The sequence below is a fragment of the Rutilus rutilus genome (genome assembly GCF_951802725.1).
Source record: "Rutilus rutilus genome assembly, chromosome: 18".
Lineage (NCBI taxonomy): Eukaryota > Metazoa > Chordata > Actinopteri > Cypriniformes > Leuciscidae > Rutilus > Rutilus rutilus.
Window position 1 is genome coordinate 18,311,511 of NC_140231.1, and position 22,843 is coordinate 18,334,353.

Genomic DNA, 22,843 nt, shown 5'->3' on the forward strand with positions numbered 1-22,843 from the left:
TCACACTCGGGCTCTGCCCCCGCAGCTTTAAAACGATCTGCATGTTTGTAGCCCTGAACAATTCATGATGTGCAAGAGGTCAGAAATCCTCCTCACATGGAGAACTGTACAGCAATATTCCCAGTGTGACTTCGCTGAGGAGTGTATTTCGTACACTACACCCTTCGAGCCTGCACGAACACTTGTGTGGACTCACGAGGGCAAACCATTGAGAAATAACAGAGGAGACCACGTGTTTTAAATTCACATTTTGTCTCATGGGCATTTTGGCATCTGTTTTTGTTTGATGCCGATGGGAGGAATACAAGCTCTCTTTGGAAATCTAGTGGGCTATCTACCACCTACATAGACAGCTGCCTTCTAAGGGAGCATCCTAACCTCATAGTGAGTGATGTGGAGCACTTTAATTAGGCAATAACTCGATTTTTAAAACAGTTATTATTATAATTAACAATTATATTCATCATTAACATTTCACTCACTTCATCCGCGATTTTTTTATTTTGTTTTTCACTGAGTCTGTTGCAGTGCATTATGGGATGGCTTTTTTTTTATATAAAAGGAAACAAATTATGCTCAAATCAAGGTGTTAAAGTAGGATAATTAAGTTAGTAATTAAGCAAATTAATTCATTTATCACAAAAACATGCCACAACTGCCACATCAGGGGAACTGAAATAATAATAATAATAATAATAATAATATCCAGCTAAAATGACACATTTTAGAATATTTTACATATTTCAGCTGTAAAAAGGTGCATTTAGCTCACAATTTTCCTCAAAATACAGCTCATAAACACAGTTATGGGTCAGTTATTTATTATCTCAAATAAATAAATAAATACAAAATAAAAGTTTTTTTTATAAACAAAGATGCAAGTCACTAGCAAAGAAACACCAGCCACTTATATCAATGATATTAATCCAAAAATATTAATGCCCATAATGGATGTATTCCAATATACTCTTAATGTGCATAAAAAAAATTCCCATGGGAAAATCCCATGTAAAAGTGCATTTCTGTTGAGTTTAAGGCTTCTTGTGAAGCCAGTCGCCTCAGTACTTGGCATGGCTGTGTTAAACCCCCCTCTAAATAATCTCCGCGTAGGACATCCCACCTGCTACAGGGAAAGTAGCTTATAGCTGACCTCTCAGAACTCATGAAAACAACGGCATCAACAAAAGTGTAGAGGTTTAAGCTTTGAGTCAGTAATGGTGGCGTTTTTACAGCTGTGGACGGCTCTTACTCTCTTGACGCTGCCCAAATGTATGATCTCAACGGTCTACAGTTTTATCTCCTTTAAAGATATTTACACATTTAGGTCTGCCATAGGTTTATTTGCATGAGTGTTACAAGTCAGATAGGTTCAGCAAAGACTCTTTTGCATAAGCACAGAAGATTACGAAGAGAAAATGCTCGTTTTTAGAGGTCTAAAGTTGAATATTCATTCGCTTACAGTCTAAAAAGTCCCAAGTGGCTGGAGAAATGAAAAAAAAATGACCTTATGTTCTGCCCTCAGACTCATCCGTTTCATCCAGTCTCAATTGAAGATGTCTAATAATGAAAGCCGAGAGGAAGGTACCTCGGGGAGCTAGACGCAGTCATTATATTGGCTGGATATTTATTTTGTTCATTTACATGTAACTCTCATGTTGGATATATCTGTACTCTCTGATTCTTATTCAGTTGAGGAAAATTATTCTGTTATGTAACATATTCCCAAAGTCCCATTATACTCTAAATGTTGTGAACTGCTAGATGAGTAGATTTCTATCATGGAAGAAATGAGTTTCTTTCTTGTTTCACCAAGACTAAAAATAGCAGCATTCAGCAAAGATAAGGCAATCTCCAAAACGAAAATACCTCTGATATTCCTTCAGCTGCTGAGCAAATGTCACTAGGCGTCACTTCAAAGTGCAAGTGTAGAACAAGCAGGCATTCCTCCTGAAGTGCACCTCTAACTAAAACACAACACTGACTTGCTACGGTCGACAGTAGGAGGAATGTTCATTGTCTTTGTGAAGACGTGCTTTTTAAAATCTACAGCTATAGGACGCATTCCCGTGTTCAAAAACGAGCAGACAAGCAAAGGGATGAAACAGAATGCAGAATTGAGACACATTTTTAAAAGTTTGAATATGTATAACTTGACACAGCGTCTCAAAAACGTGACAGTGTTAGACGGCACGCAACAGTTAAAGACTTCTGTATACATATATCCTATATGTGATATATCCCCAAAATAAGCAAAAATATACTATATTAGACTTATATATAATAATAATTAAATTACACAAACATAAAAAAAATATCCAAATTAAAGAATTGGAAGATTTTTAGATTTTAGAAATTAAAGATGTAGAGCAGGTGTGCCCAACCCTGCTCCTGCCGATCGACTGTCCAGCACAGTTCATCTCCAACCCTAATCAAACACACCTGCCTTTAATTTTCAAGTGATCCTGAAGACCTTAATTGGTTACTTCAGGTGTGTTTGATTAGGGCTGGAGATAAACTGTGCAGGACAGTCGATCGGCAGGAGCAGGGTTGGGCAGCCCTGATGTAGAGTATCCTGTAACATTTTATTTATTTAGATTAAAGCTGCAGTCTGCAGTTTTTCCTCTTTGTCGCCATCTCTGTTCGAAATCTGCAACTGCAGTTATTCGCGGAATTATCAACTTTACGTGCGTTGCGCCTCGGCACGGCACATCGCGGATGAATCCAATGTTTTGAGGAGAATGTGCGGCTGTCAATCATCACGCTGGTGGTGTGGATACTGTCATTCGCAATCACAGATTCTACTCTTTGGAAGTGTGACCAACATAAGATTTTTCACCGAAAAATGACGTCTGAACAAGTAAATAACATCCACTTTTGTTCTGACTAACTAAGGGAAAAAAAGCATTGCAGTAAATCTAACGATCGCTTATCATATCACGTCAAACTTTGCAAATTATACTTTGTACTCAAATTGTTAATGCTAACAACATCAGCATTGCATGACTACATTTAATGCCCTTCCGATATTTGTCCTTGTTTTCGCATGGGCCGGTTGCAGTCTCTTTTTTCTCCGAAGTCTTTCGCGTTTTACGTCGGGTGAATCTCCAGTTGTCACTAGTGATTGTCATTTGAACCTTTCTGGATCCGCCATCAAATTGATAAGTTTAATCAAATCAAGTGCTGCGAGAAAAGACTATAAATCTCCACCTCCAACATCCTCACACGCAATATAGCCTACTAGCCGAGACACCTTCTTTATGTGTACAAATGTGACGTAATGACGACAAAGACATGCTTGAATTTCCCACGGAAATCCACCAGTACCACTGGAATTAAAAACATTAATACAAGCTTACCATTTTGAATCGAGCTAAGGCAAGCAGATCGTTTTGAACAAATTTATTTTGGATAATTTTCAACCCAAAAAAGCTACGGACTTCAGCTTTAAGTAAATCCAGGTAAACTAGACTAGGTTGCACAGGATCACATGCAACAGGGTTAATTTGCATTATTCCAAATTCGGTGTTCCAGTTCACATTTAGCCAGAGGCTCTGCTCTTTGCATTTGTAATTTTTTGCCTTCACATGTGGATGCTATAGGCTCTCTTAGAGGTATTTGAGGGCTAGACCACAGCCGAGCTCTGCTCTGATCTAGCCAGGTCAAAGACTAAGCTTGAGTTGAGCCAGTGAGAGAGGGGCAGCGGTGTCACAGAATGCCTGAGTACATGTCACTTTGCGTCAGCATTAGTTACTGCAGGAGGCCCCTTTTCCTTTTGTCCTCCAGCCGACTGGAGTTCACGGGACCGGTGGGCTCAGCGAGTGTGCGTATCTCCCATTCCACATCTCTGTCCTGTATCCCTTTACGCCTCTTCTGCATAGAGACAGGTTTCAAATGAGGTGAGATTTTCACAGTCAGCTGTGATTTAGTGTTGGGCTGAATATGGCTTTATTTGATTGCATTTGGAAATACTATATTTTGGCACCAAAAAGCAGTACAGGGAAATACATTTTACAGATATATCATATTAGGAGTACTTTTCACCCCACATTCCAGTCACATGAAATAACTGGGCTTGATTAGATCGCCGCCTTTTTTCCCCCCAATAAAAACAGACCTCTTGTTTAGTGTCACACATCACATGGTTGAAGTCCACATGAACATCAATCGAAACCTTTGTTTTGTGACACAGTTTCAGGCAGTGGGAGTGAATGAATACTAAATTAATCGGGACAGGGCCTGGTGGCTACAGCGGCAGAACAAAAAGCATTCCAGATAGCAACAGTACAAAGGCGGGTTACTTTTTAGTACCCCAATTTTAGGAAATAGGAAAAGTATTTGATAAAATATAAATTTAACACTCAAGTTCTGTTAACGGAATTTAATGTTTTATCTAATATAAAAGTGTTGTAAATGCAACAATATTTATAAAATAAAATATTTTAAATGAAAATAATATTTTAAAAAAAATTATATATAATTTTTTTTTAATAAAATAAATACATATTTTATTTATGAATGAATATTAATAATGAAAAAAAAAAACATAAAAAAAACCTACAAAAAAAACAACTATGGCCTTTTCCCTGCCTAGGGTTCACGATGCTGGGATAGGCTCCAGTATCCCTGCAACCCCACATGGGACAAGCGGTTTGGAGAATGGATGGATGAAAATGGAAAAATAGATGTATAAAAAAATAAAAATAAACTAAAATGAGACCCCAAACATAAGTAATGTAACATATTTTAAATTACATTTTTAAAATATATATTTTGCCTTTGATTTTGGCTTATTTATAAAAATATTACATATGAAAAGCCTTGAAAAATCAACATGATGTTTAGAACATGAGGGTTAGAACCACATAGGACACGAGTGTTAAAATCAACGCTATCTCACGACCAATTCGTACAAATGTGACTGATTCGTGAGATCGGGTTGGTTAAAATATAGGCTCAACTGACCAACATCACTTAACCTCTCCCAATGCAGGTTAGTGATTCTTCAGAGGGCAGTTGTACGTAGCAAGACCATGAGTTATTTTCCACAGGGGTGAGAACAGGTTACTGTTGGAGAAGCCTTTGCTATTTATAGCAGCTGTCAACAGCAGGCAGAGACTGTGCAACATACTAATTGGTTGCATTTGCAGGTAAGTCAGAGCTGTGCATCTCCTCCTGTCCCATTTGTGGGCAGCTGGGAGCACTGACCACCCCCCGATAAGATCTACTGGAGGCTTATTTTTCAAGCTTGTGGCTGTGAGATGCCATTTCAACAACTGCTTTCCACTGAAACTGATAATCAGAGATCTGCAATGCATTTGCATACATGCACATAATATTTAGGCTATGCTTATCTCCTCCGTCAGCGATAAAAGGCCCCAATTTAGCTCACCAAATTGTTTTCGGCTGATCGGAGGATCACGTATTCGCCGTGAGGCGGCTCCAACCCAAAATCTGTAAATCGTGTCGCACTCAGTTCCAGAATTAGCCGCTCACTGCTTTCAGCACAGATGGCGTCATCGCCGCTCGCTGCAAATGCCTCGCATACTAGCACAAGCACACTGACCTCTTCCATAATCCTAATTAATTTCTGCCAGAGCCTTCTTCAAGAGCGGTGGCAGCACAAGCGTACGCTTTGAAACGTAAAGAGAAACCTTCTCTTCTCGTGACATTAAACAATATGAGATGGTGACGTTTCTGGATTTCTGATGACGTCTTTACGATGATGGATCAGAGCATGAAATGCACACTGCAGCGGTGCTCCAGTCCTCGTGGACATTAACTCGTATATTCTCTCTGCTGCTCGAGCCTTAAAAGGTCCCAGTGCTGCAAACAGCATCTATTGTTGAGCGCGTGAATTGTGTAGCAAAGCAATGAGGTACTGACAGCTGAATAATACCACCCCACTGTCGCTAGAGACTTGTTGATTTAACAGGGATATGCTCATAATCCTTTTCACTTCCTGTTGAAAAGAAATGCCCCAGGATGCAACGGGGCAGGTGAAAACAGCACCCTGGGGGTGACTCTTTTTGAGAGGGAATATTGTTGCGTTTTACAACTTCTCTGTGGAATCACACATTAATAAACATTTGGTGGAAAAAAAGTTTTTTCCTGTAGATTTAAAAAGGATTTCTTTTGGAAATGTGACATGCTTATGTCATTTTAACACACAATAATACACAGGGCAACTTTTTGAGCAATGTTGCCGTCAAGAGGCAACCAGATGAGACACGAATGATCTAAATTATCCAGATAGAAATTTATTGCCCATTTTCAAAGGTTAAGTGCCTAAGCAACAATCGCTCGGCAAGATTGCCCAGCAACATTGCTCAAAAAGTTGCCCCCTGTATCACCACCTTAACACAAAAGTAAAAAAAAAAAAGTTATATCATACTAAACATAAGATATATCTAATGTAATCGTATCTAAATTTATAAAACAAAATACAAGCAACACAATGGAGATGTCAGTCTATATTGGAGAGAACCAAGCTCTCACTGAACAGTGACTAAACCATCAGCAGGAAGCCTATAAACTGCATAATAGATCCGGTCGCAACATTCATTCCTCTCTTCAAGATACAATCAGTGCTAAAACAGCAAGCCAAGCAAAAACCCCTGAACTCTCTTTGTCTATTGTACAGCGCTGGCCCCCCGTAGCATCTCTCATTAATTGTCTTTTGTTTGCACTCTTGTACAAAAGCCATGTTGTGTTGCGCTACTCGCAGTTCTGAACAGTTGTTGCTTCTCTTTGGAGTAGGCTTAAAAATCTTTACCTCTGCCACATGCATTTGTTATAAAATAGGTTGCATTTAAAAATGAAATCAATATGTTTATTGGCTGAAGCATAACGTTAGTTTATTAGTAACTGTGGATTGATTTCCTGTCATCATATACTGTATTTACAATATAGGGAATTCTAGAAAATGACAAGTAAAATGAGAATCATATCTTAATGTATAAAATGCATTATATTATTATCTTTTTTAAAATATCTGAGTGCTTATCAATCATTTATGTAACATTGCACTTTTTTTTTTATTAATGTAGTTTTCTCTTTAAATAAAATTAAATAAAATCTAAAAATAAAAAAATAGTTATATGGTATTATATAAGTACAATCTGCAAAAAGGTATGTTCCTACATGGCCCTTTCTCTCTTTTCATTTGCAAATGTACAATACAAACACAGGCCGCATTCACTTCTGGCTCTATAGCAACGCCATAAAACATGCCTTGGCTTTGCTGAAATACCAGTGATGTACTAGCACAGAGAATTTTAAATCAGGACCACAAACCCAATCAATCCATGAACACAGTTCTGCAAATACTCTAGCTGGTTCTGCAAGCCTTTCGTTTGGGAAATGGCCAAACTAATAAACCTTGAGGTTTTCAGCGACACTAAAAAGCAGCAAAAACTAGGCCTATATCTGCAGAAATGAATTAACATAACTGCATACTAAACCACGTAACGGCAGACACGAGTACTCGTCTTCCGGGCTTTTGTATCTCAAAAGGGCCTCTAATGTAAACGAGAGAGGGTCTACTCTCAGGATGATTTATACTGTGTTTAACAGACTCGCCTGTTTGAGAAAGGCTTTTGGACCTGTTTTGAGAGACTGTAATTCACTGTTACTTTGATGTCAAATTAATGTGTATCCTGCCAGATCCGTAGAAGTAACGCAGGCCAGCCAGGCACGAGGGTCACTGAGAATGTGTGACGGTCTGAGACAGCAGACAACAGGTGAGTCAGTGTTTGGACAGACACTGCAGGTGAGAGGTTAACCAGGAAAAGCTACTTTAAGGCACGGATCGACTTTCTACTACTGTTGCAACTTTCCCTGTTTGCTGATTACAAGGGATAGTTCAGTCCAAAATGTTCTTTCAAACCTGTATGGCTATATATATATATATATATATATATATTAGGGCTGGGACGATACACCTATCTCCCGATTCGATACTATCGCGATACTTGTGTGCCAAAACGATATGCATTGCGATTTTTTTTTTTTTCTTTCTTTTTTTTTCTTTTTTTTTAAGAATTGCGATTCTACAAGGATTGCGATTAGATATTGCAATTTTTTAACACTAGACCATCAGGAAAAGTTAAATCATACACTTATACAGACTGTACGTGATGTATAAGATGAGTCATATTTACAAAAACAAACCATCACATCTTTCTGACTTTTATTTCAGAAGCATCATACAATACTACATTCTCTTGAATAAATGATTCAATAACAAATACATTTAACAGTCACTTGTCCCCACTTAGTGGCGAAACAATGCAATCGATAAATGCGTTATTTTAAGCACCAAGTTTCTATCAAAAGCTGATTTTGATCGCTATCGTAGACATCAGTGTTCATATTTGAACTGTAAACTGTACTTCTATGATAATTTTTTGTTAATGTCAAAGTTTGTGAAGCTGTTTCATGGCAACTCAACTCTCTCATCAAGCTTTGAATTATATGATTTTGTCAAAGTTTAATAGACAGACGAATTGAAAGATCGCGTGGGTGTTTGAATCGAGATCACAGTCTTTTTAAAGATGAATCGTGCAGCTCTATTGTCTTATCTCTCTCTCAGCATATGAGTAGCGCGAGGGCTTTTCAGTGCTTTCAGTCTCACGTCTCTTCTGCGCGTCCAGTTGGGATATTACGTCACTCAACACTCATAGATAACGACGCATTTCATCCTCTGTTGGAGCGAAAGTGACTGTCAACCTCATCTACAAGCAGGGACAAAAATAAAGCAATTGAATTTGAATTAATATCGATGCTGGAATTAAAAAAAAAATCGATTTTAGAATAAATAAAAAACAAAAACAAACACGATAGGTAGGTGAATCGATTTTTCCTCCCAGCCCTGAAAGATTTTCTTCTTATTATCAATGTTGAACACAGTGCTACTTACAACAATAATATTTTGTGGACATTGTGATATATTTTCAAAAAGAACAGCATTTATTTTAAATAGAAACATTCTGTAACACTGTAAATGTCTTTACTGTAACTTGATTTATATAATGCATCCTAGCTGAATAAAAGTATTATTATTATTTGTATATATTACTCATTCCAATGATCCCTATGAATGGTAGTGTATAAGTAGAAAATATATTTTTAAAAAACTAAAAAATAATTTTAAGTGAATAAACTTAAATTTCCATCTGTTTCTCACATAAAACACAAAGGATTCAGAAGACAAGACTTATATGTAACGTGTCATATGAACTACTTTTACGTCACGTTTGTTTTTGTGGCCTTTTGATGCGTTAAATCTCAAATCTCCATTCACTGAACTGCATGAAAAAATTTGCAGAAGATTCTTCAAAATATCTTCTTTTGTTTCACATATATAATATATTATACATAAAATATAAACAAACATAAAATATTCATATAAATTCCATTATAAAACCCAGCCTGTACTGAGAATCTTTATGCATAAACATCCTCAATTTCACTTGCTAGACTGATCATTCCTCAGAGACTAGAACAAATTAAAACGGTGAGATTTTTGCATAAATCTTCAAAATATACTTATGCTTCACCTAAAAAAAGGCTGAGGAATTTAAAGAGAGCGAGTTAGGCTGAAACAACAAATGTTCACAAAGGCATGCCTCAGACTTGAATAGTTCGCATTCGCCGTCTAAGTGGCCAGAGAGGGAATGTTGCAGTAAAACAGGTGGGGTGAGAGTGGGGGGTTCACGGCTCGGGACACACACCATCTGAGCACCACGTAAGGAGTGACCTCCCCAAAGGAACCACTTTATCACCTGCTCATGAAGATCCCCTACTTGTTTGGGAAACGCTTTTCTCCTGCTCACTCGGCGAAAATGTGGAGCATTCGATGCCCATCCGCTGCCCGGTCATCTAAAACAAATGTGGACATTCCAGTGGACCGTGGGAGGATGCAAAAGGCTGACATCTTGATGCAACTACAGGAAAGCACATGATATCATGTGGCTGTAGCAGCGTAGCGAGGGTGTGTACATATATTCCGTCAGATTCTGTTGCTCTTTTCCCCATTTGCAGATTTGCCAGAAGCGTTAACACTTGCAAAAACAAACGCAGCATATTTCAAATCATAAAATGTTCTTGGTTTGCCACAGAGGCAACATTAAAACTTGGACAGAGCTCTCACAATCCTTCATGATTTACCAACAGTGACATTTCAACTGCGCTGGCGCTTCTTCAAGGCCCAGGAGGCTGGACTGATTAAGGTTGGAGATTAAAGACACATCTGACGCTAGCATGCTTGGTTTTAAAAACAAATAAAAAAGGAAAGAACCGTGCTGCTTACAAGTGGAGCTTAAACCAGAAGTATTCAAATAAAGTGAAACCAGTTAAATCTCCATCCTTTTATGAAACAACCTGAGACTTATCGCATTGATACACATTTCCTGATTCAATTCCGATTAATTTGGGTTTATTTCAGTTACAATGTCCTTTTAAAAGGTAATGGTAATGTGAGGTAATGGTAACTTGATGTTGATTCAGTGAGTTTATTCAGTGAATGATTCTAGGTTTGTGAGGTTTTTTTAATGATTCATTAAAAAGAGTTCAAAAGAGTTATGTGTTTGTGAATCAAACTACACTGGTTGTTCGGCATTTTTTTTATTTATTCACTAAACCAGTTCATAAGTATCATTGGTTTGTATTATTGCGTGGAGCCCGCGAGCACAACAGAAGACGTTTCAATTACTACCATGTAGTTTTTGTCTCATCACATTTGATTTGGAGTGCGAACTGAGGTAGAATATGACTTGTTTTGCTGTGGGGCTGCAGATTCAGCTAAAAAAGTGGAGCAGGAAACACTGGCATAGAGTAAAAGATTGATTTAAAGACTCAAATTTAGGATTCAACTGTTCTTATCACAATTATCATCATCAAACATCATATTTCAAGCTAATCCACAAATCTGGAGCAGAGAAAACTACACAAACACAAACTCCAACTTCACTGTTAGGATTTATACACGCTGCATACATTTTGGTTGATCCAGATGTGCATGCCTGCCAATTTTTAATGCCCTGACTGACTGCGTTATGCTTATCTGCTTTAAGCCTTTGCTGCCCAGAGAGAATACAATGTAAACTCACTAATGAGGGTAGTTTTACGAGGGGAATAGTATTTCCTCAACTGCTGAAAATATCTCCCACTTTGTCAACTCTATTGGCGTCATTTTGGAATCTCCAATTTGGATAGCAGTAGATGTAATTAACCCCCACCCATGATAAGTGTAACATATGCGATGTCTACTTATGATAGACAACTGCACTGCATTTTCCTGAAATGTGGCCAGCTCAAACATCCAGCATTGAGAGGATACTGATATGAGAGCTTTAATGCTTTACCCTACATTTTCTACCTCAGATTTGGAGATTCCATCACACTGATGGTCTTCAGCTAGTCCAAATATTCTCCCCCAACCATAGGATGTTGCCCACAGACATATGAGGAGTGATCTTGAGTGGTGCTGATAAGAAATAAAGCTGCATGGTTGCCCATTTCTGCATGAATGACTATAGCAGAGACTTTATTTCACTGTACGTCTGCGGCAGTTTCATCCGCTCAAACTGGAAATTCCATGAATGTGCACAGAACCATAAGATCAGTGCAGTGGAGAATGGAAAGTAAAAGAGCCTTCCCTCAACTTTGGGGAAAACTTTTACTTTTGAGGAGTGCAATGGCTATATAGGCCCCGTACTTTCAAGGGACCATGCTAAAAGGCATTATTTGCGTGTCTTCTTGGGCCTTATTTTTGCCATAAATTATTTGTCTCTTTTCTTTCTCTTCTGTTTTATGTTTTTAATATTTCAAGAACCTACACATCAGTGTTGTCTTTGTTCTCCAATACACAGAACAACAAAGGGAAGCTGTAATTTAAGGTACAACACAACACGGCCTCAGACAATAGTGGCTTCCAGCCTCTTTGAGAGCAGGGCTGTCAATTTAAACACAATAAACCTGACTAATCCAGTTAGTGCACTGCATCATAGAGAAATAAGTAAAAAAAAATTACTACATTATTTAAACTTGTTAAAATCTTAAAAAACTCCTTCATAAAAAAACAATAATAAAAAAAACCCGAAACATTGTGGTAAACAAGAGCAGAAAATGCAAAACAAATGAAAGAAGAAAAAAGGAGAAAATAAGTGTCCCTTGAGTTCAAAGGCAAATGGTTGAAACTAACATCAGTATAATTGCAAATTAGAAATATTCTGTCCTCTAAAGAGACAATTTATGCAAAAAAACAATCCAATTCAATACTTTTAGAAGACAGAAATTATCATAGGGCATTAGGAAAAAATTGCTCCAGCCAATCATTACTTGTTATGAGAACATCCCCCAGGCCAGGAACACTCTCAGAGCTTTGACAATGAACAGAACAAGTACAACAGATTTAATGTTAGACTGTTAACACTGTAAAAAAAAATTACATCCCCAAGTCAAACATTTCTAGTGACTGGTCACATCTAAATTTTTCAATTAGTCTGACGTATTATTTCTCATTGAGCCAATGTTAACAGACTATTGCAACAAGAATTGCACTTGGGCCAATTAAAAAATTTAGATGTGACCAGTCACTAGAAAATTTTGACTTGGAGAGGTTAGAATTTTTTTACAGTGAATGTAGAGCAATAATGCTAGCAAATACACATCACACTTTTCAGTGTATATCGAATACTAAATGGATGTATAAACAAAATTATAATCCAGAGCCAAAAGGACCTTGCCCGACCACTGCTATTTTGATAACTGGAACATGAAACTATTCAATATTTTGATAGCCTATAAAGGTAGAGAATATGGAAAACATCCAATTTCCTTACCATCTGTAATCTTATACTCAAATTACATTTTTACATTAGAGCTGCACGATTAATCGCTAAAAGGTTGCTATCTCGATCCAAACACCCACCTGATTTCATTCCTAAATGACAATTTGACTATGCCATTTAAACCTTTGAAGCACGATCACAGTGAACTTTCAGGATAACCTTAGGATAAGTACTAGGATAAGAGTTCATATTTCAGATATAAACACTGATGTCTATGGAAGCAATCAAAATAAAGCAAATCACCTTTTGAAAGTGACTTGACGCATCAAATAAAGATTGTATCATTACATTGTTAAAATAGTAGGTGGCGACAAATGAATGTTAAAAATGTATTTGTCATTGAATCATTCATTCAAGAGATTCATTCAAAAACTTTACATTCCCTCTGCATTTGTCTTTGCACTCTGCTTTGCTGTGATGTTCCGGAAAACATCAATAACAGCAGCATCTTTTCCACTTGGGTTGGTAACAGTAAGATCTTTTAATTACATCCAGCGTTCTGGCATTGTTTCCGTATCTCTGCACGTTATTAGGACGTCTTAAGTCTCAGCAAATCTTCTTAAAGGCTACTGACTGATTAGTTTCCTTCAGGAAGCGTCTCATGCAGCCTATCTTAGCGACTCCTTTTAAGGTCATCTTGGTAAACGTTGATATGCAGCGTTTACCAAGGCAAATCTCTTGATAAGGCAAATCTCTGAGATAATGTGTTCGCTTTGGGACCACCCCTAACAAACTGTGTGTATAACCGTCACATATCTCAGTTTTTTGCCATGATACTTAGGCTATAGAACCGTTGACGAAAATGAATTGCAAAGTAGGTTTCCATTAAATATCACTCAACACGAAATATATAGAAGAATGTTTCAACCATTTCCCCCTCCATACGATAAAAGTCAATGGGGTCTAAAATAACAGTCAATTGAACCACATTGACATTCACTGGATGGAAAAGAAAAACTTTTTTGTGTTTTACAGAAGAAAGAAAATCATACAGGTTAGGAATGAATGTGAGTGAATGATGACAATATTTGAGTGATCTATCCCTTTAATTGGAAACCACTAGGCTATACTGAAATTCCCAAGCCATTTGCGTTGGCCTACAAATTAACGCCATGACTGAACTGCATTATTGTCAGCAAAATGTTTACTGCTTAACAGCCTTATCTATAAAACCAGTCAAAACAAACCTATTTGCCTATTAAATATACTGTAGGCTTAAATACAACCCACCTCAGGGCCACCAGGCAGAACGATCTTGACCACTGTCTGGCTTAATGCCAAATATCCCAGGCACTTACTTGTTCAGGGCACGCTCACAAACCCACAGCAGCTGTACTCAGCGCATACTATCACAAAGTTCACTTAAAAGGGCGGTTCACCCAAAGATGAAAATTATCCCATCATTTACTCACCCTCAAGCCATGTTTATGACTTTCTTCTTTATATTAAAAAATATCATTGCTCTTCACAGTTTTATAACGGGAGTGAATTGTACCCTAGATTTTGAAGCCCAAAAAAGCACATCCATCCATCATAAAAGTAATCCATACGGCTCCAGGGGGTTAATAAAGGCCTTCTGAAGTGAAGCGATGCGTTTTTGTAAGAAAACTATAAAAAAAAAATAACTTTATAAACTATAATCACTGCTTTCCAGCTTCCATACGAGAGTCGAGTTCTGGTCGAAGAGTGAGCTCTGACCCGACGCATGATGTAGGATGTAGGCGTAGCGTAAGCTTAGGTGAGAATAGATACCTCTCAAGGTTATAACAAATAGGGCCGGGGAACAAATTCAAGCTCCTCTTCTCTTATATTGAAATCCTCCAGCATTTCTCTTTAAAAATTCTCGTTTTAGACTTCTAATTCGAGACTGGTGTTTTGTTTTGGTCTATCCTCTGTGCTTCTGCATTCGTCAATACGTCGCTTCAGAAGGCATTTAATAACCCCCTGGAGGATTACTTTTATGATGGATGAATGTGTTTTTTGGGGCTTCAACATTTTAGGGTACCATTCACTCCCATTATAAAGCTGGGAAGAGCCAGGATATATTTAAATATAACTTTATGTTTGGCTGAAAGAAGAAAGTCATAGGATGACTTGAGGGTGAGTAAATTATGGGATAATTTTCATTTTTGGGTGAATTTAACCTTTATGTTCTGAGGACACTGGAGGAATCAAACTTTTCAAATCACAGGCAAGCCATTAAACTCGTATTTAAGCGAATTTCAGGTAACTTGCTTTTTTCCCCTCTGATTTTGCCCAACTGCCCTGTGTAATGTCTATTGGGGAGCTACAACAATGGTAATCTGACTCAAATAAAGACTTTTAAGTTCTATATTATTAATCTAAAAATAAACAAGCTCAGATTTAATCGTTTTTTTTTCTGAATCAGATGGCATCTTGAAATAGATCTAATACATAGCCTATATGGTTATAATAAGAGGGTCAAGCTCAGCTTTAAAGGTTGCCTGATTTTCAAATTCTTCCCTGCTAACTTAGCAAGTAAGTGAGAGAAGCGTTATGAGATGGCCTTAACGCCGGCCCGCCAGATGGTCTGGCCGCAATCTGTCAGTGCAATCTGACCAGTCGGCTAAACACACACAACAAATCTGGTGCTAATGGTGGATTTTAACCCAGAGGAGTCACACTCCAAATAAGATTCTCATTAAGGTTGCTCCGTTTCTGTTCCCTCAACTTATCAACTGCTAATCATTCTTTGATAGGCAACAGCACATACGATAAAGCTCAGAGGCAGTGGGGCACTATTTTAAGCGAGGTATTTTGCAGCTATTGCTCTTTAAAATATATAGGCTTAAAGGCACTACAAATGGAAATAGTTAAAATTATATGAAATAGGCTAGGGTAATTCATTTTCTCTTTTCTGGTGAACAGCCGTGCGAACCCAATGAAAAAGTGAGCCGTCGAGCAGGTGATAAATTGTCTCTGTGATTGACTGTCTGGGGGTCTGACTTGAGTCGTAAAAATGACAAAGTGTAATTCGATGGAGAGATAATAAATCCAAATGGATGAGCTGTTTGTTGATGGAGCTTTGTATCGTGTATCTGAATTTCTTGTACAGCCACACATCATCTCCCTCGTTCACAACACTAACCTCCAAAAATGAGCTTCGGCTTGTGTGAAAAATCTTTTCAGTATTTGGAAATGTCAAAGTCTGTCACGCTCATCATCTTATTCCTTCAAAACCTCTGCTGGAACAGTCAAGAAATACATTTGCGGGTCTTTTTTTATCACCACGCCGGCGTCATTGCTCTTCATAGCAGTCGCTTTAGAACTTGATATCTGCTGCGAGGGATTCAAATCATCATCACCAAGGTGAATCATGGGAGATCTATCTGTCAACATTTGTACTTGTGATAGGGAATTTCAAACACTAGGTGTGCAAATGGCAGATGTTTGAACTCAATGATGACATTTCTCTCCATTATGATGTAGGTGTTATATCCCATTTGTTTTCTGTCCTTACACATCATTAGAGGACTGTAAGATGCAGGGCAATGAAATGAAAAAGAGACATGTGTAGAGATGCGGTTTTTAAAAGTTAAACTTCTTTTAACTTGAGCGCTGCGTTTTTAGAATATTGTGTCATGTGACAGGCATTTCAATGGTCAAAGACATCTGTCTAGTGCAAGTTTATACGGAAAAACATGGAAAAATCAGAGCAGAGGCATGCAAAAATGCATTCTGTGTGAACAGCACCTTATAGTCTGTATATGTAACTGATATGTAAAATCAACAGAAAATGTTGTGATTAGAATTTTAATTAATACCATGTTAGTTCTGTTCAAACTATTTCTGTTGTATGCATTTCTGAGCTTATAATGAGGGCACACTGGCATGGCTTGTTTCCATAGAGAGAGCAGCATTTGATTCCAGGGCTGTCAGATGATCTGTTGCATTTCTATTTTTAGCAATAATAATTACCTTTGTGATTACATAAAAAAAAAATCAAGGTTCAATTTTAATTTCGCTCCAAACAATTATATTTGAAAATGAAAACTGAACTGGAAAGAAAAACTCGTTATATCAATCTCTGATATCGGCTAATAGGTAATTATTGGATGAAGCTGAGAGTATTCAACTGATTCATTCCAGAGCTATTCACCTATTCTAACAAGCAGCTGGCAAAGACACAGTTGAGGAAGACATTTGCACAGGCATAATCCTTTCTTTTGAAAGCATGTGACGATATAGAGATCAATGACAGGAAATCATCTGAAATCAATGACAGGAAATCATCTGAACAGTCTTCATTGTTCAAAAATGATCACCCAAACTTGGAACAAACACGGAAGAACTGTATCTTGAGTAAGGAAGTGGTTAAAAAAACACTAATTATGTATTATGATAATTGGGCTACATGAAGATTGTTTAAAAAAAAAAAGAGTGGATAATTCACTCAAAAATACTTCCTTCTATTGAAAAGAAAATTTGGGAATTGTTTCAGTGTGTGTTTTTTTTTTTTTTTTTTGTCCACGCTATGAAAGTCAAAGGGTCCAGTGCTGTTTTGAACCCCATTGTCTTTCACTGTAAAGACAAAAACAGCTGAAACATTCTTCAAAATATCTTATTTTGCTCCATAGAAGAAAGAAAGTCATACAGGTTTGGAACGACATGAAATAAAAATAAAAGTGGGGTCTGTCCTAATCCTACTCCTTTGCATAGGCTCCAGGATATTCAGCCCTGCAGTCAGGAACTATTTTGATCAATGCCCATCTTACACATGCATGGAAGTCTTATTGACATTTAGGGAATGCGCATGCTTGCCATTCCTGAACTGGGAATCTGTTAGTTCTAGGCTTTCCCTTCCACATCTGTCACTGCTTACCAAAAAAATACAAAGTAATAAAACCAGGATAAGCATGGGAAAAAACACCTTTCATGTTTCTTTCAGAGATTTCATAGGGATTTCCATTTTCATGAGAAACTCTCAGATTTCCTTCTAACACTTTCACTTAAATGGTTTTTAATGTTGAAAATGCAAAAGGTTTCTTACTCAACTGACACTTTTATACGATCTTCACCTCTGCGTCCCCGTTATTACGCATATGAAGTGAATGAATTCTCGAGGCTTCTGTTTGTGTGTGAGCATTCCACATTTGTTCTCAATGCCGAGTATATGTGGTGGGCTGAGTGGGACATATTTCAGCTCCGTGTCGGGGGGGTGGGTCCTCCATTCACTCGCACCCACAGCCGCTCAGCTGTTTCTTCACGTTACTCCGGGATACTCCGGCTGGTCGGCCGGACATGTGCCGTACTCCTGTTGCTCAAAGACTCAGCATGTTTCATCCCAAAGCCTGCCTGTCATGGTACCCATGCGGATTACGCTGGGACCCCCCGTATGGAATTTTTCACATCACTCTACAGTGACAATAAACAGCCTTTAGGAATATTAGATACTGTTCACAACATACTTTTCTCATGTGGTACCTTCCAACTAAAACGGACCTAAGCACGTGCGGAAGGGCAACGTGTCTTTGTCTGCAACAGCCCTAAGTAAAGCACACAGAGAACGGCTATCTTTTCTGAGCTTATTTCTCTCGGTCGCTTACTGAACACATCAAAAATGTCAGCCTGTAACTGATGGACATGCCCAGAAGCTCCAGTACGCTTTTCATGAACCCCCAGAAAGCAATTTGCTGGGAAGCAGCGGGTGGAAGAGAAAGGACACTCAGCCTTCAAGGGACAAGCTATCACTTTCACTGTTTTTCACTTTAAGCTGTATTTAAATCACATCTGAAGTATTAATCTCAACAACAGACAATTTTCAGCATTTTCATAGACAACATAATGGTGAATATTATCTCAGAATATTGTTCCATGACACCACATTTCTTCAAAGTCCAAAGCATTCGGTGTGGACTAAAATGGAAGGCTGCCACTCGTCCAAGTATTCATCTAAAATATGGGGTGTGATCTCAACCTTTGTACTATTCCTGAATCTATTTTATCCTATCCAGTAAAGCATAACTTGGCACCAAATGTGCTGGCAAAAGACATCGGAGAGTTTCCACTCCACAAATGCACTCTAAACATAAGGTGTAACAAACCACGGAGAAACTGCTTTTGGAGTAGGCCGACATTTTCATTTTACATTCAGCTGTAACTTCACTTTTAATCGAAATTTCATTACACTGATTAATAAATTCTAGGAAACTCGTACATTTGTTCTTAAAATCACACTTCACATTAGTATGCTGCAATGTATTTACACAAGTAGCCTAAACATGGGAAAAAATATTTTTACAAGTAATAAATGTAACATGGCCAGCTACCTTTTTAATTTATAGTCAGTAGTAAACTACTGACTACTGAATTTGCAGAATCTATTTGCAAACAGATTTCTTTTTTCTTCTTCTTCTTTTTTTTACAAACAAAACAAAATTAATAAATTAATTTCAATAAATGACGGGATAAAAAGTCATAAGTTAACAGAAATTTTAAAAGAGAGAAATGGTACATTTAGAGTTCATCACAACACAGATTAACCAGCAGTATTTAGTGCTGTGGTCTCTAATTAAGCCAATCAGCACACTTGAATAATCACAGGAGATGAGCAGTTTCAGCCTACAAGTCCCTACACCTACAATTACAGTTAACCTTTAAAAGGGTCATCAAATGTTCATTTTATTAATAAACAAAAGCAACTGAGATAAATAAAAAGGTGAAAAAACACAGTAACACTTTACAATAAGATTTCATTAGTTAACGTGAACTAATAATGAACTGCACTTCTACAGTATTTATTTATTTTTGTTAATGTTAATTTCAACCTTTACTAATACATTATTAAAATCAAAAGTTGCATTTGTTAACATTAGTTAATGCACCGTGAGTGTGAAGTAACATGAACAACTGTATTTTTAACTAACATTAACAAAGATTAACAAATAGGCTACAGTAACAAATAGGCCTATATTGCTAATGGATAGATCATGTTAGTTAGCCTATACGTTTACTAATATTAACAAATGAACCCTTATTTTAAAATGTTACCAAAAACACATATAGCCTAAATAGCAAATTTAGAGAGTTTAGTCCTATGGCTATGGCTCATATAAATGATCTATAAAGCCAAGCTACTGATTATTTCCAGTCAACCGTAAGAAACGAAATCTTCATCTTCTGACTGAATAATTTAATTAAGCTATTGGTCTAGACTAAAAGTATTTAATTCAATTACAATCGACTGTTCAAACGATCCAGGACAAAAACATCCCACCTTTTTTAATTATTTCCCTGAGCTCAAAACAAATACATATTGTGAATATTGAAGGCAATATGCTGTAAATGTCGATATCACTCGCAGCCTGTGTTAATGCCTGGCGCGCGCTGCCTGATCCCTCTCTCGTGAACACTTGAGGCGGAAAACCGTTATCTCGCAATAAACATGCCCAATTTCCATAGAAATAGTTTCCAATCGTTAAAACACACTCAAACCTAACACACACGCGACCGTTTTGAGAAAGCAAAATGAAAATCAACAACAACACTAACCACTCAGTCCAAATGTGTTTGCTTATTTCGTTTCAAAAACTTTTAAAGCGTGAACAAAGAACTGAGGCGAATGATCCAGCGGAGCAAACACGCACGAAAACAGGTTTTATGGCATAATAAAGTCTGAGTTAAAAACAACAACAACAAGTCTAGTATTCCCGTAAACAACCAATGTAACCTGTAGAATAAGGCGAACGGGTTTTTTTATGGTTAGTTGGACAAACACGCAAAGCGGGATGCGAGTGAGTCTCCAGCCCGCGATGAGAAACATTTCAGCGCGAGACAACTAAAACCTGAAGCTCGTGTCAAGAAACACGGCACATCCACCGTAAAATGTTACTTTTATCTCAGTTTAGATTCAACGTCCACATCTAACATCGCATCTAAAAGAGCTAACGGGTTAGCTCAATAGTTTAGTTGGCTTAAAGAGACAAGCACTTTAGTGAAAAAGGGAAGCTCATTGAAACACATTTCAAGAACTTCGATAAATGATTCACCACAGTTTGTATCACTTTTGCTTCTTCTACAAAGAAAGTATAAATGTGCGGTGATGTGTACTCACATTGCATGGAAAGGAGAAGCAGAACGCAAGCCAGTGGTGTTAACGCCATCTTGGAGTCGATGAAATGTTCAGTTCGGCTGTACATGCGCAAAGTAAAGGGCTTTAGGAGAGGATGGAGCTCAGAGCTCAGCTCGCGCTCACCGACCGAAGTGAGAGAGAGGCACGTCGAGCTATTGTGAGGAGTTTCCATGACTACAAACAGCATCATCGTCATGAATTTGTAACATGTATTTATGGATTTTATTTTTTATTTTTATGCCACGCCAGTGAGGTTGCTTAAGTTCCAATAATACAAAAACTGCATTATATTGGAACATGATATTTACAAATTATCTAAGGATGGATCATGGACGTTTTTACAAACTTTGAAATTTTATATCACAATTTCATACATTTCGGAAATATTTCCATATTTCCATTGAACAAGCAAAGACTTGGTAGGCCTATTTTAAATCATGTTTCAACAATCATTTGTTGTGCTTTAAAGTAGCCTACACTTAATGTATTTTGTTGTGCTGACTGACAGACTAAAAAGCACAAGTACTTGATTGTTTTGACTGTAGTGTGTTAAATATTAGGGTAGTAAATATTGTAAATGTACTAAATTGCAACTTTATAATTACAAATGTGTAATTAAATCTAAAGCAACTGTTAAAAAGAAATGACATAAAAGTGTATTTTAAATTACCATATTAGCTTATAGATAGATAGATAGATAGATAGATAGATAGATAGATAGATAGATAGATAGATAGATAGATAGATAGATAGATAGATAGATAGATAGATAGATAGATGGGTTTTCAGGATTTTGAATTTCAGGATTTCAATCTGCACAAATGCCGCAGCATTAGAGATAATAATTGATGTCATCACACTCTGTTTATGTGAATTTGTCTGATGGCAAGGTTAGAATGTGTGTGGGACCGTTTCAGCACAAAGACCATTCCAGTGTCTGACAACGGGAGATAAGCGCAAATCCAGAAGGCTTAGGGCACATTATGTTTTTCCTATTCCAGACATTATCGACAACAAGGACGTTCAAAGCAAGAGTCTCTCGCTTCGCCAACCACTTGCAGCACTTGAGCACAGACTATAAGAGAAGTTCACCAGTCAAGGCCATTTACATTCAACCTCACTCTTGTTCGACAAGAAATATAAATAAATAATACAAATTAATAAATGAAAATACAGGGGGAAATGACATTTACATGGACAACCGCAGGCTGAAAAAGGACATGGACTAAGCATCATATATGGTGTATTAAATATATATTGTTTCCACACATTCTCTACTTACTATTCCTTGTTGCAAGCTCCAGAAACTGTATGTCAAAAACAACAACAAAAAGATATTTATTTATTTAGCAAAGCCTTATTTCTCAAAAATTATAGGCCTAATTAAATTATAGCTCGAAGCCAAAGCACAGCACCCAATGGAGCTCTGTTATAGGTAAATAAATAGTGATGTTCAGCTATAATATTTATTATAGAAATAGGGGTAAATATTTATTTATTATAGTTGGGATAGAAAATATAACATATTTCCATTTGGGTAAGTTTCACTTTTTGCACCTTAGACTTTTAATGTGATTTGTTTTCGCACCACAAACAGAGAAAATGAACAGTGAAAGCTGTCTGTTGAGAGAAGAGAGCCAGATGGTGCCGTGTAAGGTGGACAGTGTGGTGAGCTCAGGGGAAATGAATGAATTCAGGCAGACATCCCGGCATCTTTCACATTCACACTCACACTCACGGCAACCCCTGGCCACTGAACACAGGAGAGCAGGAGCAGTTTAGTGTGCGAAGATGTACATGATATTCTGGGGGGCAACAGAGCTTAGATCTGTCAAAGGAATTTTGTAATTTTGCATCGGACACTGCTTGAATTACTTAAGGGCATTACACATGGTTTACT

The 22,843-nt window shown here is 37.4% G+C and overlaps 1 protein-coding gene across 1 annotated transcript in view; it reads right to left on the minus strand.

Annotated features, from left to right (window-relative positions):
* The window catches only part of jam3b (junctional adhesion molecule 3b), a gene marked incomplete at its 5' end in the record, with an annotated part of 32,147 nt that extends 11,017 nt beyond the window's left edge, over positions 1–21,130 (minus strand). Inside the window, one exon of the mRNA XM_084386722.1 lies at positions 20,926–21,130. Coding sequence (XP_084242848.1) covers positions 20,926–21,130 — 205 coding nt within the window. The remainder of the gene's footprint in view (positions 1–20,925) is intronic.
* Positions 21,131–22,843: the final 1,713 nt, after the last annotated feature.